Raw genomic sequence first — 17301 nt, 5'->3', positions numbered from 1 at the left:
ATTTTTTTCTCTGCTAGATTATGTACTGCATTGAACAGCTGCTGCTAAGTTAACAAATTTCACGTCACATGCCGGTGATAATAAATCTGATTCTGACTGAGGGGAGTTGAGTAAATATAGCAGAGGCATTGTACATGTAAGGCATAAATCAGTTGGGGAATGTTCAACAGTATTTCGAAGGTGGGAAGTAAAGATATTGGCTAGAAGAAATCATTTTTGTAAATTAATTTACCACTTACATACTGGTTCACTTTGAGTGAAGAAAGGCAGGTTCCGATTCCCTAATCAGTTTGCTCGATTCTGACCTGAGAAGGGGCAGTGAAGTTCCTCTCACTTCACTAGCTGTGCATGGCAGAACGAAAAATTGGCCACTTTTGATTGGCATCCTGTGAAACTTGTCTAATGGCTGTGCACAGACAATTAACCTAATTGTACATTTGTGACTTAGATGTGTTTATTAGTTAAGTAAGGTACCATTGAATAAAATCTTTAGAAAGTGGTTAATGACAACGGATTAAATGTCAAAATTAAGTGGCAGATATAAAATAGCCAAATTGTTAATTTTTTTCTTGTAATTATTGATCAAGAATTGAATCCCTTAAACATTAAAAAGGTGTTTGAAGCAGAAGGAATGTTTTTCTCTTTGTGATATTAAGTAAAAAATAACTTCTTCAAATGTGCGTTATCAATGCAAAAAAACATTTAAGGTTCTGTTTCTGGGGAAGATTGTAATATCACTTTCCCCCTTAAAACCATATCTGAAAATAAAACTTTCATCTGTAAAAATGAAAATAACACTTTTCATTTTCTGTTTTCCCAAAATCTGTTTCTAAAAATAATGTCACTATTTTTTTAAAGTAGCCTTGGAATTAAAAAAGTCAATTATTTGGATCAATCAGAATCTGAAAGCCATAGATTAATATTTCGTAAAATATAAATTGTTCTAACGTGAGTGCCTGAATGAGGGGCTTCCTTTGCGATGAAGTTATATTGTTTTTATTTACTCAACTGTTCGCAATTTTAATCCTATTTTATGTCAATTGTCACATCAATTCCTAGTATTCCACAGCTCACTGAAATTTGAAGCCGCAATTTTGACTTCTCATTGTCCCAAGATAGACAAGTGGATGGAGGGCCTCATAACCAGAACACACTGACATGAGTTATCGGAGCATCACATCAACACATACTCCTTTCGGCATTAATCTTGTATAGAAAATCCACAACTGGAATATGAGTAATAGAATACCTCCCTTTTCAATTCTTCTTGGGTCTTTTAGATCCCTGCTTTTTGCGGTTCTCATCTCAAACCACTATCAACCCTACAATCTTTCATTTTCCCCCCATCCCACCACCAGATTTTCTGTGTCAATTTCCTTCCCCATTTTAACCTTACACTGAAGTCAACTAGGCCCCACCCTCTGGAATTCCTTCCCTATCTATCCCTTCTCCCTTTTGAAGACCTTCCTCAAGACACAAATATATTTGATTTGTTCCTCATGAATTTAAATACATCCCATTATTCGCTTGTGGGTCAGTTTGCCGATTCCTCCTCTCAGTGAATCACATCATTCCTTTTTGTCATCTTATCGATAGTTTTCAAACATCCTCTACTGGTTTTCCTTTACTGTTCTTGAATTCATGCAGCGAATCTAATTATATTATAAATGATTATTTTCCCAAGTAATTCCCAGATTTCAGTTTATTAAATAAGCATGCCACCCGCTCAGAGCCAGATAAAGTCGTAAATGTCTTGGAGTAATACACCAAATGCTGAAGAAACTCAGCAAGTTAGGCAGTATCAATGGAGAGAAATACACAGTCAATATTTCAGATCGAGAACCTTCGTGAAGACTAAGAAAGGAAGGGAACAGAAGCCAGAGTAGGAAGGTGGGGGAGGGGGAGGAATAGAAGCTGGCACGTGATGGTAGGTGAGACCAGGTGATGGGGAAGATGGATTATACTATAGTAGCAATTTTGGTGTTCAGGTAATTCAGAGCGCACACTGAGCCTACAGTATTGCAAGAAAGAACTCCCCTGTTCTTTCCCTTTACACCTTATCCATTCTTAGATGCATAGACATTCTTTCACCACTCTCCCAGTTGCGAAGTCTATCTCTTCTATTCTGAATTTTCCTTTGATTTTTGCTGTGTACCAACTCTGGAAATGCCTGTCTCTGATTCTGGTTCACACCTCCAACAGCCCTGCATAGTCTTCAAAAAGACCTAGATGCTCCAAACAAGCTTGCTTCAAAGTGATGCAGGAATAGAGTGTAGATGGTGATAGGGAGAATGTCATGCAAGAGAAACAAATTAAAGTCTGGAACAGCTCTGCAAAAGGTAAACAAGTTAGAGCATATAAATGAGTGTGTGTCAGGCTAGTTGGGAAGCTGTCCTTGGAAGATGTGATTATTATTGCCAGTGGTGATCACGCATGTTTCTTAGTATAATGCTCCTGTCATTATTGAACACTGCATTCTCTGATTCCCATTAATGATGCTATGGAGACTCATAAGGATACAGTAGTGTAGTCATTAAAGAGTTCCAAAAATTCTGTCATGGCAAGCTGTGCAATTGAATTCAATGAAGCTGGTATTTGATGAGCTAATACCAGGGGGAAAAAAAACTAATGAACAGTTATTGTAAACACCCAACTGGTTCAGTAATGCCTTTCAGTCAAGGACCTGCCACCTCCCTGGTCTGACCTGGACGTGATTCTTTTCCGAAGGGCTAGCTGTTGAAAATAATCACTGTCACTGATAGCCGGGGAGCAGGGCCGAACACAGTGTTAAAGGAATAAATATAGCATCAATCGTAACTGAGTTGTATTTTAGATGAATATTTTCATATGCAAATTGCTTAATATTGATAAGGACACTGTAAAGGATCTAGTGCTTTCCTGGCATATATGACGAATAAACTCTTTCCGGGCTTCCAGCCAGGTACAGATATCAATTTTAACTGACATTTCAATGACCAACTCTGCCATTTTCATCAGGGACGATGCCTGGGCATGTCTGGTTCAGTGGTATTTATACCACTGGCGTCCGTCCCTCTGTATTGGTTAGTCCTCATCCATTCAGGTTTCCGCTGTCCCACCTAGTTTACAATCGAATTCCAGTTCTTATTTAAAGCGAAAGCTTCGCCTTTGTTAAAAATCTTTTCCTCTAGTTTTATTTCAATGGCTTCCTTCACCAGACGATCCCAAAAATCATTGGCGCAGCACAGTAGTTTTGTGCAGTCAATGTCAATCGTATGGCCATTGTGAATTCAATGTTCTGTAACCGCGATTTCTCCAGGTAACCCAAACGGACACACCTCCTGTGCTCCTTAATGCAGGTTTTCACCATGTGTCCTGTGTGGCCGTTATACACTGCTTCACATTCACAGGGAATCCTGTAAACGCCAGCCAACCCGAGTCCCACGTCATCTTTGACCCCCATAAGCTGTGATTTGAGTTTCCTTACAGGTGTCTGGATGATATTGATCCAGTATTTCTTCAGGATCCTGCCGATCCTTCCAGAAACTGTGCAAGTATAGGGAAGACAGGTAGTAGTGACAGGTTCCTCCTCTTTATTGGGTTTCTAGGTTTCCTGTCAAATTTCAGTCAAATTATTCTGTCTATTTGTGCAAAGGTAATATATTTGAAAGTAGCCCTGCTTCATTAATCCCTAAACAAAAGAGCACCTTTGGTTAGTTGTCTATTGCTGACTGATTTCAGCATAGGGAGATGATTTACCGTATTGTTTAGAGGAATATTGTTCACAAATGGTATTTTCTCTGTTTTCTGGTAAATCTTATCATTTGTGTGTATATTGACTTGAACTGTTTGTCCTATATACTATATGCTAACCAAGCAATTATAGACTTACAATAGGGTGATACAGGTTCTCTTAGACAGGTAATACAGACTTCGATAACTATTGTGAAAACTGCTAATTCAGACAGCCTGTTAAACCAGAGATTCAATAATAAACAGATGTGATTCACCAAATATAGCATACTTTATCCTTTAGTACAATGGGACATAACATTAAATGATAGTGTATTAGCAGGGATACAATTTACAGGTCAAGTTGTAATAGCAACCTTTCATAGAACAAATTGGAAATGAATCTTTGAGTATTGAATCATTTGCAGCTGACAACATCCTGTGCAAAGTTATTCTACCACAAAAAATTATAGTATTGTAATTACAATGATTTTAATGACTAACTTTTAAATGAGTAAATGAGTGTACAAAAATGATTTCAACCTACCCAGTTAGCAAGTTACATAATAGGTGAAAATCTTTAAAAAAAAATCCAAGGACGTTCAGCTTGATTAATGTGGGGCAGAAATGCTACTTTAGATTGTAGAGAGTGATTAAATTATTAGAAAGAAAAGCTTAAAATTCTAACCTTGTCATATTTAGTTGCAGTTTGCAAAAACACTGCTTTAGAAGCAAAGACATATAAAGTGGACCATTCATAAAGATAATCGCATTAGTTCAGACATGTTAAGTAGCAAGCAGTTTTAATGCATGCTTTTCAGTTTTAATTATGGTAAATATGTTTAGTTATAATCGGAAACCTGAGACCCGTCCTGGTATTTTGATAGGCTGCTAATCGATCTTGTGCAACATCCTGCTTATGTTTCCAGTTGACATGGCTATGAATTTACACTGTTGTCATCAACACCATGTTAGATTTAACATGTGATCACTGAGATCATCTCCTTTCCCCGTCTAATCTGACAAAATGTGAGTGATATAATTAAAATGCCAGATGTAGTAGATATCAGCAAAACAATTCTAAAAATGGGGAAACTTATTTTTAGTTTGGTACATTTTTAGCCAACTTGTAATATCAAACAGCAATTGATGTCTTTTATATTCTCTAAGCCTTTCTTTTAGTTATCAGTGTTTAAGTCAAGTTTGTTTTATGTTCTCTTAATCTGTTCTCTTAAACTCATTACTTGCTCTAAAAGAATGTTGTTTATTCTGTACTATCACATGATGTATAATTCTCTTCACTTGACTGATATGCTTTCAGACATTTGACCTCTGGTTAGATATCAGAAAGTAGATCACCTTTGACCTTTGTGTGCATGTGTTCAGTGCTGTAGACACAAAATAGTAATTGACCTTTGGTCATTGTTTAGGTGGCTCTCGTACAGTGGACGCAGAGTGTAGGCCTGACATTAGTAAGCAGGGATCTGTCGTCTATGCAGCTGAAGACCCCTGGTGGACAAATACTTCCATTCATCATTCTACAGGTCTTTCCATTCACATCTGAAAGCAAAAGAATGGGCATCATTGTCAGAGTGAGTTTTATAAATTGTTGTAGTTGAATATAAATCCAATGTTTTATAAAATGCTTTCCCGACTAAAATGGTAAATTACTTCGGTAGAAAGGTCTTACAGTTTTTGGTCAACAAAGCCAACTGCTGGTGGCTCTTTCTGAAATCCCATTGTGTGCATTGGGCTTCTCCTAGCTTGAGCTAGCTAAAAGTAAAATGTATGAAGCATTCAGTAGTAAATGCAGAAGTAAGATAAGTTCTCAGTACTCAAGTAATGGAAACGCCTGCAAATTGAAGATTGTAAATGTGATGTAAATTAGAAATGTGAATGAGAAAACTACTAAACTTGGAGAAAATATGGTCATAAAACCAGTACACATTTGAGTCCACCCACAGGTTGCAAAATTAGTATTGATATGTTTGCTTTGTGTTGCACTTCGGAGTATTGTCAAAATCTTCTGAAGACGTGCTGTTAGGCAGAATTACAATATTTTTAACACTCAACTGTACCAAGCCCTTCGTTCAATAATTTTCATTCCACTCTCCTCCCAAACCCAAATGTGCGTTTCATGCCTGACACATTCAAGTGATTGTGTTCGTCAAATCCAATGCTACATTCCCACGCATTTACTTATTACCAGTAGTTCTTTGAACCCTAGTGTATAGAGATTACGGTGTCTTTATATGATTCTTGAAGGATTAAATCACAAAAAAAGATAGAAATATGATTAGAAAAAAATATTGACTGTTTTGAAGTGTTTGCATCCATACCCTATTGAAGATCTTTCCATGAGGAAGTTGGTCAAGGTACTGCCATTGCCATTTCCACATGTTGCAAGCACCAGTGTCTAAAAGCACGCAGATCAGGTTTTAATCCTTCCAACATGATTAATTCTCAAAGCATGAACATTCCATTTTCCCAGTTTTAATGTTTTTGTGATTTCTGACACACTGTGACATATAGCATATGTTGATGACACCAAGTATAGGGAAAATCATAGGAATGGTGTCCGATAATTGGCACAGAAAAAGATCTGTTGAACTCAAAATATAACTCGTATCTGGAAACATACAAATGATAAAGGTGGCATTTAGCTTGGTAAAATGCTGTTTAGTTCTGATTCAGATTTAGTCTGCTGAAGAAAAAGCCATTAACTATTGGCTATGTTGGTTTAAAACTGAAGTTTCAATTTCAGGTCGGGAAATTATGACACCAAGGCTATAGTTTTAGGAATGGTAGAGAATTCTGAACTGAGGCAAAGCTCTGGGTTCATGTTGAATGAGAGAAGGTGAACATATCACAGAATTCAGGGGTTTTAATAAATGACAGAGAAGAATGATGAGAAGGAAAAGCATGAGAAGAAAATGGGAATGTTCTGGTATTTTTATAAATTTTCCCCTGAATTTCCGTTAAATTTTAGGATGATTCTTCGGGGGAAATTGCATTCTACATGAAAGGTGCGGATGTGGCAATGTCAAGCATTGTGCAGTACAATGATTGGCTGGAAGAAGAGGTAAGTACCATTGGAGAGGGGGTGGGAATTAACATTCAAGGAAAGATATACAAACTGGGTCCAGAGAAAATTCTGATGCCTGATTGATTGGCCCAAGATGCCCCCGATAATGGGTCTCTTTTCTCATTTAAATTAGATTGGCAAGCTAGGACATATATGAGGCATCTTCAGACTGCTAATTGATAAAGGGACTTCTAGCTTTGGGCTGTGATCAACCAGCATCACCCCTCAGGTTGTTAAAGGGGAAGAGAATGTAAACCAGGGATAGCAACAACATTGAGTTGGAGAAGTGAGAGTGTGAGGTCATTTCTGCAGTTCTAATTTGAAGGGTACACTTGCTTATTGATTAGCAGCAGAACCTTTTAAGGAAAACTGTGAAGATGAAAGTACTGATCCTCTCAGCTTACCAGTGCCTGGTTCGTTTACAGCCCCTACGTACGAGTGAGCATTTGAGAGATCAGTAGGATGGCTTTACCGGCTGCTGCCAAGCTGCAGGTGATTGTTCTTGACACTAGCTGGAGTCCTGCCACATCAGCCCCAAAACGAATCCATTATAGTTAACATGTTGATGTTCATTTTGTGAATCCTGTCCAGAGGCACGACATCCATGCCAGCAGCAGTGTTCTTAGAAACATCGATAGCATTTAAAACCTTGTGTGCACTAAAATCTTTCAAAAGAATATCATTATTAGCCCAAAATATACTCTGGCTAAATTTGTTAAATGCTTCTCCAGCCTATCTGTAGCTATGGGATTACCCATCTCTACAAACACATTATGCCATGAGAGAAGTCAGTTTACATCTGCAGTTCCAACTTGAAACCTTTTGAGGTTACAGTTTTCAGCAATGCAACCGTATTGTAACTTGAGGGGACCTGCAGGCAATTGGTGTCACTTCTGTTCACGGCTGCCCAGTTTTACACAGAAGCTCTCAGACATACTCCCACCGCCCCCAACTGCATGCCCTTAATTCCAGTATGACACCCTAAACAACTGGTGATGTGTACACAATTCTTGACTACCAAATTGGAGGCAGATTCCTATGTAATACATGAAAAGATGAGGTGTGCAGTCACATTTCTAGAGTTTAGTTTCTTACCTGGTTTTCTAATTTATAAGAAACCTTTTCATTAGAGAACACAAAATTAAGAAAAACCATTCCCTGTACAGAATATGTATAATTTGTGTCCTCACTCCTCCTAGGTCTATGAGCACATGTATTCCACAGTTCAAACCAAAGGTCCTTTTATTTACATTTTGTTTAAGCCTCCAGCATATTGTGGAGATACATTAAAATGTCATGGCCAAACTCATTTAGGCACTTGAATGCAATATCCATTTGTTAAAAGCAGAGTAGCATTAAGCCCAGAAATTCTTATAAACAAAGTAAATTAGGAGAATAACTCATTGCAGGTCATAGTTGTAGAAAGATACAGCACTAGCCCACCAAATCCCTACCAACCATTTGCATCAATCCTACACTAGATAAATACTTTATTGACCCAAAAGGAATTTACAGTGCTACAGTAGCATTACAAGTGCACAGGTATAAATATTAGAAGAGAAGTAGAAAGAATAAAAAAATAAGTTACCACAAACAGTCTAATGGGGGGGGGGGGGGTCATCACTTCCCCTGCTATAGGTTGACTCATTATAGAGCCTAATGGCTGGGGGTAAGAATGACCTCATATAGAGCTCTTCGGAGCAGTGTAGTTGTCTTAATATACTAAAACTGCTCCTCTGTTCAGCCAAGGTGGCATGCAGAGGGTGAGAAGCATTGTCCAGAATTGCCAGGATCTTCCGTATTCTACCACAGCCTCCAGTGTGTCCAATTTGACTCCTGTAACAGAGCCAGGCTTTCTAATCAGTTTATTCAGCCTGTTGGCATCACCCTTATTATTGCCATTGCCCCAGCACACCACTGAATAGAAGATTGTACTGGTGACAATAGACGTGAAGGAGAGGCCTGCATATGCCGGAGGACCTGAGTCTCTTCAGGAAGTAGAGAGGTCTCTGGCCCTTGTACACGGTCTCTGTGTTAGTGCTCCACTCGAGTCTGTCATCCAGGTGCATCCCCAGGTACTTGTAGGTCCTCACCATCAGTAGTAACAGGAAGCAGTGCAGGCTTAGTCTTCTATCTCCTTTGTCTTACTGATGTTGAGCTGCAAATGTTTCAGCTTGCACCATTTGACAAAGTCCTCCACCAGGGCCATGTATGCATCCTCCTGTCCGCCTTTTATACATCCAACTATTGCTGAGTCATCAGCGAATTTCTGCAGATGACATGATTCTCACAGACTATTCTATCATAGGCCTATCAGCTTTTCTTGGATTCTGCCACTCAGCTGTCCACTGGGAGCAGTTAATCTACCAATCTGCATGTATTTGCTACTTCGGAGGAAACTGGAGTACCCAGAGGAAAGCCAAATGGTCTCAGAAACAGTGGTAACCCCACACAGTGCAAGATGTTAAGATTGCACCCTGGTCACTGGGCTGTAGTGCACTGTGCCAGAGCTAGTAGGCTTTTCCAAACAGCTCATCAATCCTGCTCAAACCATAATGGTTGCCTCTCAACTTGATTGCACAATTTCAAGTTCCTTTCAGTCAAGGTGACCACCCAAATCACATTTGTAACAAGCATTTTGACTGACTTTCCAAGCAATGGAAATAGGTTTAAATACAATGTTTGGTTTTGTGGTATATGGCATATTGTAGTCTTGCCTCTTCTTTGAAGAGAATCATGTATATACACAGCTTAAAGATGTATGATACATCAATGCTCTAGAAAATTGTTTAATATTCATAAGCAATGATCTTTTACCATCACTTTTCCAGTGCGGGAACATGGCAAGAGAAGGATTACGGACACTAGTGGTAGCCAAAAAATCCCTAACAGAAGAGCAGTACCAGGATTTTGAGGTATAATTGTACATCAGCTGCAGTAACCATGTTCAAATAGATGTTGCTCATGTGATTTTTGAACCGATACATACCAATTTGCACATGAAATTTTCTCTGAAGCCTAGTTTTATTCAGGATGTCTTCCATGTAGTTTGCAACTTAATTCTTGGTTACATGACACAGTATATTCCAATAACATCAGTTTTAAATCTTTTAAAAATGTTTCTCTCATTTACTCTCACCTCCAACTTTTCCCCAGGAGAACTGATTCACAGAGAGCTTGGTTTCAGAAAGGTAGGAAGCTCACCATTGGATCATGTGGCTCTCTAACCACTGGAAGGAAGCAACTGTAGTGAGCCTCAATAGTAGTTCTTTTCCAGAGTAGTTTGTGCAGCTTCATAAGCCACTGTTGAGACCATCGGTCAGCTTTGAGTGAAAAATGCTGTGATCATTCTTGTGACTTCTGGCCAATAAGAGTTGTTTAGCCTTCTGAACCTTTGTTCTTGTTAAGTTAGCAAGGCACTGATTTAGGTGAGGAGTTAATAGCACATCAGAGTCAGGTTTATTATCACTGTTCATAACGTTCATGATTTTTTTTGTTTCCTAGCAGCGTAATTGGTAAAAATACTTTAAATTTCAAAAAGGTAAGTAGTGCAAAATGAGAACAAAATAATGAGCTAGTGTTCATGGACGGCTCAGAAATCTGATGGGGAGGGGAGAAAGCTGTTCCTAAAATGTTGAGTGTGCAGCCTCAGGCTCCTGTACTACTTACCTGATGGTAGTGATGAGAAGAGTGGGCATGTTTTGGATGTGAGGGTCCTTAATGAAAGATGCTGCCTTCTTGAGGCACTGCCTTTCAAAGATGTCTTTAATAATAGGGAGCCTAGTCCCGATAAAACAGCTGGCTGAGTGCAACCCTCTTCAGCTTTTTCCAGTGCTGTGCATTGAAGCCTCTATACCAGGGGATGATATAACCAATTTGATGGAGTCTTTAGTACCATACCAAATCCTCAAACTCCTAATGAAGTATAACTGCTGGTGTACCTTCTTCATGATTTAATCAATATGTTGGGTCCAGGATATTTGCTTTGAAATGTTGATGCCTAGGATCTTGAAGTTTGGCTGGTGCTTACAAGAAAACCTGTCACTTTTACCTAATAGTTGATATGAACATACAATCTTTTACAATTTGTTGCTATATAGAAGTTGAGGTGTGTTCTGTTCACATTTTTGACTTCTGAGTCTGCTAAACTGGTCTCTCCTCCGCATGAAAGGTTGGCAAACAGTTGGTGGGTATCCCTGAAATAAGACTAACTAGTCTCTAATCTTTCTGCATTATGTGAAATTTCATGTTTCAGAAATATTGCAGTTACCTGTCATGCCTCAGTTTCAAAAGAATTACCAGAAGCATAAGAGAGCATAGTATTTTCAGGTGGAAAGAATAAAAGGATACATAATGTAAACAATCACTTATTTCAAAGCAACACTTTCAGTACGCTGGATGAACTCAACAGATCGGGCAGCATTAGTCAGAAACGATGAGTCAACATTTTGGGCCGGAACCCTTCGTCAGGACTGAAGAATGAAAGATGGGGAAGGATTTGAAGAATGCCTGTAGTGTCAGTTGAAAGACCAGTAATTTGAAAGACAAAGGGGTGGGGGAGGGGAAGCATTGACAACATAGCCCTGAAAACAATGGGTAGTAGAAGAAGGAGGTGGAACCATGAGGGAGCTGGGGGAGGGGATAGAGTGAAATAGAGATAGAGGAAGGGAGGGGGAGGGAATTACTGGAAGCTGGAGAATTCTATGCTCATACCAAGGGGCTGGAGACTACCTAGACAGTATATGAGGTGTTGCTCCTCCAACCTGAGTTTAGCCTCATCATGGCAGTAGAGGAGGCCATGTATGGACATATCTGAATGGGAATGGGAAGCAGAGTTGAAGTGGGTGGCTACCGGGAGATCCTGTCTGTTGTGGCGGACGATTGGAGGTGCTCGATGAAGTGGTCCCCCAATCTGCGTCAGGTTTCACCGATGTAGAGGAGGCCGCACCGGGAGCACCGGATGCAATAGATGACCCCAGCAGACTCACAAGTGAAGTGTTGTCTCACCTGGAAGGACTGTTTGGGGCCCTGAATGGTTGCAAGAGATGAGGTGTAGGGACAGGTGTAGCACTTACGCTTACAGGGATAAGTGCCGGGTGGGAGATCAGTGGGGATGGACGTGTGGATAAGGGCGTTGCGGAGGGACCGATCCCTGCGGAAAGCGGAGAGGGGTGGAGAGGGAAAGATGTGCTTAGTGGTGGGGTCCTGTTGAAGGAGGCGGAAGTTGCGGAGGATAATGTGCTGGATCCGGAGGCTGGTGGGGTGGTAGGTAAGGACAAGGGGAACTCTGTCCCTGTTGTGGTTGTAGGAGGATGGGATGAGGGCCGAAGTGCGGGAAATGGAGGAAATGCAGGTGCGGGCATCATTGATGACGGTAGAAGGGAAACCACGATCCTTAAAGAGGACATTTGAGATGTCCTGGAATGGAAAGCCTCATCCTCGGAGCAGATGCGGCGGAGACGGAGGAACTGGGAATAGGGAATGGCATTTTTACATGTGGCGGGGTGGGAAGAGGTATAGTCGAGGTAGTTATGAGAGTCAGTGGGCTTGTAGAAGATGTCAGTGGACAGTCTGTCTCCAGAGATGGAGACCGAGACATCAAGAAAGGGGAGAGAAGTGTCCGAGATAGAGTAAGTGAATTTGAGGGCTGAGTGGAAGTTTGAAGTAAAGTCGATGAATTTGATGAGCTCAGCATGGGTGCAGGAAGCAGCATCAATGTAGTCATCAATGTACCGAAGGAAAAGTTGGGGAACAGTACCAGAATAGGTCTGGAGTACAGACTGTTCCACATAACCAACGAAGAGGCAGGCGTAGCTGGGTCCCATGCGAGTTCCCATAGCTACACCCTTAATCGGAAGAAAGTGGGAAGAGCCAAAAGAGAAGTTATTAGGTGTGAGAACCAGTTCCGCCAACCGGAGGAGGGTAGTGGTGGTGGGGAACTGGTGAGGTCTATTATTCAGGAAGTAGCGGAGGGCTTTGAGGCCTTCTTGATGGGGAATGGAGGTGTATAAGAATTGGACATCCATAGTAAAAATGTAGCGGTTGGGACCGGGGAATTGGAAGTTATTGAAGAGGAGGAGGGCATGGGATGTATCCCAGATGTAGGTGGAGAGGGACTGAACTATGGGTGACAAAATTGAGAAATGCCTCCTTCTTCTACTACCCATTGTTTTCAGGGCTATGACGTCAATGATTCCCCTCCCCCACCCCTTTGTCTTTCAAATTACTGGTCTTTCAACTGACGCTGCAAGCATTCTTCAAATACGTCCCCATCTTTCATCCTTCAGATCTGACGAAGGGTTCCGGCCCGAAGCGTCGACTCATCATTTCTGACTGATGCTGCCTGACATGCTGAGTTCATCCAGCGTATTGAAAGTGTTGCTTTGATCTCTTACAGCACCTGCAGATTATTTTGTGTTTACAATTACTTATTTCCTCGTGTGTATGTAGATGCTGAATAGTCCCAGTGGATGTCCACTTCAAAATCAAATGCTTTTCAATCACATTGGAATGGTTGCATTTACAATTGAAGATAGTGGCCAGTTTAGTCACTTGGGCATATGTATGTTTGCGTATTATTCTTTTGATAGGTGTTAATTAGAAGTTTTGACTCGTTTATCTAGCTGTATTCTTCGCACCTTTTTGTACTTTTGCAGCCAGGTATGAAATGTCATACTTCATAATGAGGTGAAAGATGTGTTCCGAGGATGAATAAATTATGTATGTACAATTTACTAAATTACTGCTGTGCACAAATCATTATCTAAATTTTAAAACATTAATGAACCAGTATTTAGAATTCCAATAATCAAGTATATTGTATAATGTGTAGGCCAGCTCAACCTTAGATTATTATAAAACTATGAAAACAGGGTCAATTACAGAGCTCCCTTAAAACAAATCAATTTTTTGTTATCATTAGAAATAGTAACATTACAAATGTGTAGTGATCTGCTTTGCTCATGATTTTGAAGAAATGGATGGTTGGTCAGGTAATTTATACTTCCAGAGACAATCCTGTGACATAATTGGAAAGGGGAGTAATATGTTGATGTGGGTTGAGAGTTTAACACTCAAAAATCAAAGGGTTTAATAAAAATGTCCTTCTTGGATTGGCAGGCTGTGGCTTGTGGAAAAACCCGGGGTGCTCAGGGCCCCCACTGTTCACAGATCTATATGATTCATTTGGATGAGGAGACCGAATAAGTTTCCCACACAAAGATAAGTGGGAACGGAAAATAGTAATAAGATGCACAATAATATCATAGAACATAGAATAGTACAGCATAGTACAGGCCCTTCAGCCCACAATGTTGTGCCGACCCTCAAACCCTGCCTCCCATATAAGCCCACACCTTAGATTCCTCCATATACCTGTCTAGTAGTCTCTTAAACTTCACTAGTGTATCTGCGTCCACCACTGACTCAGGCGGTGCATTCCACGCACCAACCACTCTCTGAGTAAAAACCTTCCTCTAATAGCCCCCTTGAACTTCCCACCCCTTACCTTAAAGCCATGTCCTCTTGTATTGAGCAGTGGTGCCCTGGGGAAGAGGCGCTGGCTATCCACTCTATCTATTCCTCTTATTATCTTGTACACCTCTATCATGTCTCCTCTCATCCTCCTCCTCTCCAAAGAGTAAAGCCCTAGCTCCCTTAATCTCTGATCATAATGCATACTTTCTAAACCAGGCAGCATCCTGGTAAATCTCCTCTGTACCCTTTCCAATGCTTCCACATCCTTCCTATAGTGAGGTGACCAGAACTGGACACAGTACTCCCAAGTGTGGCCTAACCAGAGTTTTATAGAGCTGCATCATTACATTGCGACTCTTAAATTCTATCCCTCGACTTATGAAAGCTAACACCCCATAAGCTTTCTTAACTACCCTATCCACCTGTGAGGCAACTTTCAGGGATCTGTGGACATGTACCTCGAGATCCCTCTGCTCCTCCACACTACCAAGTATCCTGCCATTTACTTTGTACTTTGCCTTGGAGTTTGTCCTTCCAAAGTGTACCACCTCACACTTCTCCGGGTTGAACTCCATCTGCCACTTCTCAGCCCACTTCTGCATCCGATCAATGTCTCTCTGCAATCTTTGACAATCCTCTACACTACCTACAACACCACCAACCTTTGTGTTGTCTGCAAACTTGCCAACCCACCCTTCTACCCCCACATTCAGGTTGTTAATAAAATTCACGAAAAGTAGAGGTCCTTGAACAGATCCTTGTGGGACACCACTAGTCACAATCCTCCAATCTGAATGTACTCCCTCCACCACCACCCTCTGCCTTCTGCAGGCAAGCCAATTCTGAATCCACCTGGCCAAACTTCCCTGGATCCCATGCCTTCTAACTTTCTGAATAAGCCTACCATGTGGAACCTTGTCAAATGCCTTACTAAAATCCATATAGATCACATCCACTGCACTACCGTCATCTATATGCCTGGTCACCTCCTCAAAGAACTCTATCAGGCTTGTTAGACACGATCTGCCCTTCACAAAGCCATGCTGACTGTCTCTGATCAGACCATGATTCTCTAAATGTCTATAGATCCTATCTCTAAGAATCTTTTCCAACAGCTTTCCCACCACAGACGTAAGGCTCACTGGTCTATAATTACCCGGTCTATCCCTACTACCTTTTTTGAACAAGGGAACAACATTCGCCTCCCTCCAATCCTCCGGTACCATTCCCATGGACAACGAGGACATAAAGATCCTAGCCAGAGGCTCAGCAATCTCTTCTCTCGTCTCGTGGAGCAGCCTGGGGAATATTCCGTCAGGCCCCAGGGACTTATCTGTCCTAATGTATTTTAACAACTCCAACACTTCCTCTCCCTTAATATCAACATGCTCCAGAACATCAACCTCACTCCTGTTGTCCTCACCATCATCAAGTTTCCTCTCATTAGTGAATACCGAAGAGAAGTATTCATTGAGGACCTCGCTCACCTCCACAGCCTCCAGGCACATCTTCCCACCTTTATCTCTAATCGGTCCTACCTTCACTCCTGTCATCCTTTTTTTCTTCACATAATTGAAGAATGCCTTGGGGTTTTCCTTTGCCCTACTCGCCAAGGCCTTCTCATGCCCCCTTCTTGCTTTTCTCAGCCCCTTCTTAAGCTCCTTTTTTGCTTCCCTATATTCCTCAATAGACCATCTGATCCTTGCTTCCTAAACCTCATGTATGCTGCCTTCTTCCACCTGACTAGATTTTCCACCTCACTTGTCACCCATGGTTCCTTCACCCTACCATTCTTTATCTTCCTCACCGGGACAAATTTATCCCTAACATCCTGCAAGAGATCTCTAAACATCGACCACATGTCCATAGTACATTTCCCTGCAAAAACATCATCCCAATTCACACCCGCAAGTTCTAGCCTTATAGCCTCATAATTTGCCTTTCCCCAATTAAAAATTTTCCTGTCTTTGATTCTATCCTTTTCCATGATAATGCTGAAGGCCAGGGAGCGGTGGTCACTGTCCCCCAGATGCTCACCCACTGAGAGATCTGTGACCTGACCCAGTTCATTACCTAGTACTAGATCTAGTATGGCATTCCTCCTGGTCGGCCAGTCCACATACTGTGATAGGAATCCATCCTGGACACACTTAACAAATTCTGCCCCATCTAGACCCTTGGAACTAATCAGGTGCCAATCAATATTAGGGAAGTTTTCTTTAAATCTTTTTATTGAGTAAGTATACAAAAAAGGTAAGCCATATAAACATTAATACAATGTTAAAGTATAATAAAATTCCAAAAGATAACAATACCAAAAAGAAAATACTACAAACAATGTAATTTAAGCATAAGAAACCAAAATAACATAATAGTATACTAGATTTTATATATATCAATGGAAAAAAAGAAAAAAAAAACCCCAAAAAAAAAACCCACCGTGCAACTAACTAAAAGCAAAGCAAAGCAATGGGCTAACTTGAAACCAAACAGAGTTAAACTTAAAATTTACGTCCTCAATCCCGACCTCCATTAAAACAGTGAAAAAAAAAACAAGAAGGGTAAATATTACATTAAATGAAAATATCGAATAAAAGGTCCCCAAATCTGTTCAAATTTAAATGAAGAATCATGAAGGTTACTTCTAATTTTCTCCAGATTCAAACATAAAATCGTCTGAGAAAACCAAAAAAAGGTAGTTGGAGCATTAAGCTCTTTCCAATGTTGTAAAATACATCTTTTCGCCATTAAAGTAAGAAATGCAATCATTCTACGGGCTGAAGGGGAAAGATTACTAGAAATTTTAGGTAGTCCAAAGATAGCAGTAATAGGGTGAGGAGAGATATCTATATTTAATACCTTAGAAATAATATTGAAAATATCTCTCCAAAAAGTTTCCAAAGTAGGGCAAGACCAAAACATATGAGTTAAAGAGGCTATCTGCCCCGAACATCTATCACAGAAAGGATTAATATGCGAGTAAAAACGCGCTAACTTATCTTTGGACATATGTGCTCTATGCACCACTT

The 17301-nt window shown here is 40.5% G+C and overlaps 1 protein-coding gene across 1 annotated transcript in view; it reads left to right on the top strand.

Moving 5' to 3' along the window:
* The window catches only part of atp9b (ATPase phospholipid transporting 9B), a 387648-nt gene that overhangs the window by 319581 nt on the left and 50766 nt on the right, over positions 1 to 17301 (top strand). The window contains exons 16-18 of the mRNA XM_063055727.1: positions 5142 to 5303; positions 6701 to 6793; positions 9628 to 9711. Coding sequence (XP_062911797.1) covers positions 5142 to 5303; positions 6701 to 6793; positions 9628 to 9711 — 339 coding nt within the window. The remainder of the gene's footprint in view (positions 1 to 5141; positions 5304 to 6700; positions 6794 to 9627; positions 9712 to 17301) is intronic.

Source organism: Mobula hypostoma, chromosome 1 (assembly GCF_963921235.1).
Source record: "Mobula hypostoma chromosome 1, sMobHyp1.1, whole genome shotgun sequence".
Taxonomy (NCBI): Eukaryota; Metazoa; Chordata; class Chondrichthyes; order Myliobatiformes; family Myliobatidae; genus Mobula; species Mobula hypostoma.
The sequence above is the reverse complement of the archived record's forward strand: the minus strand, read 5'-3'. Positions and strand labels throughout refer to the sequence as shown.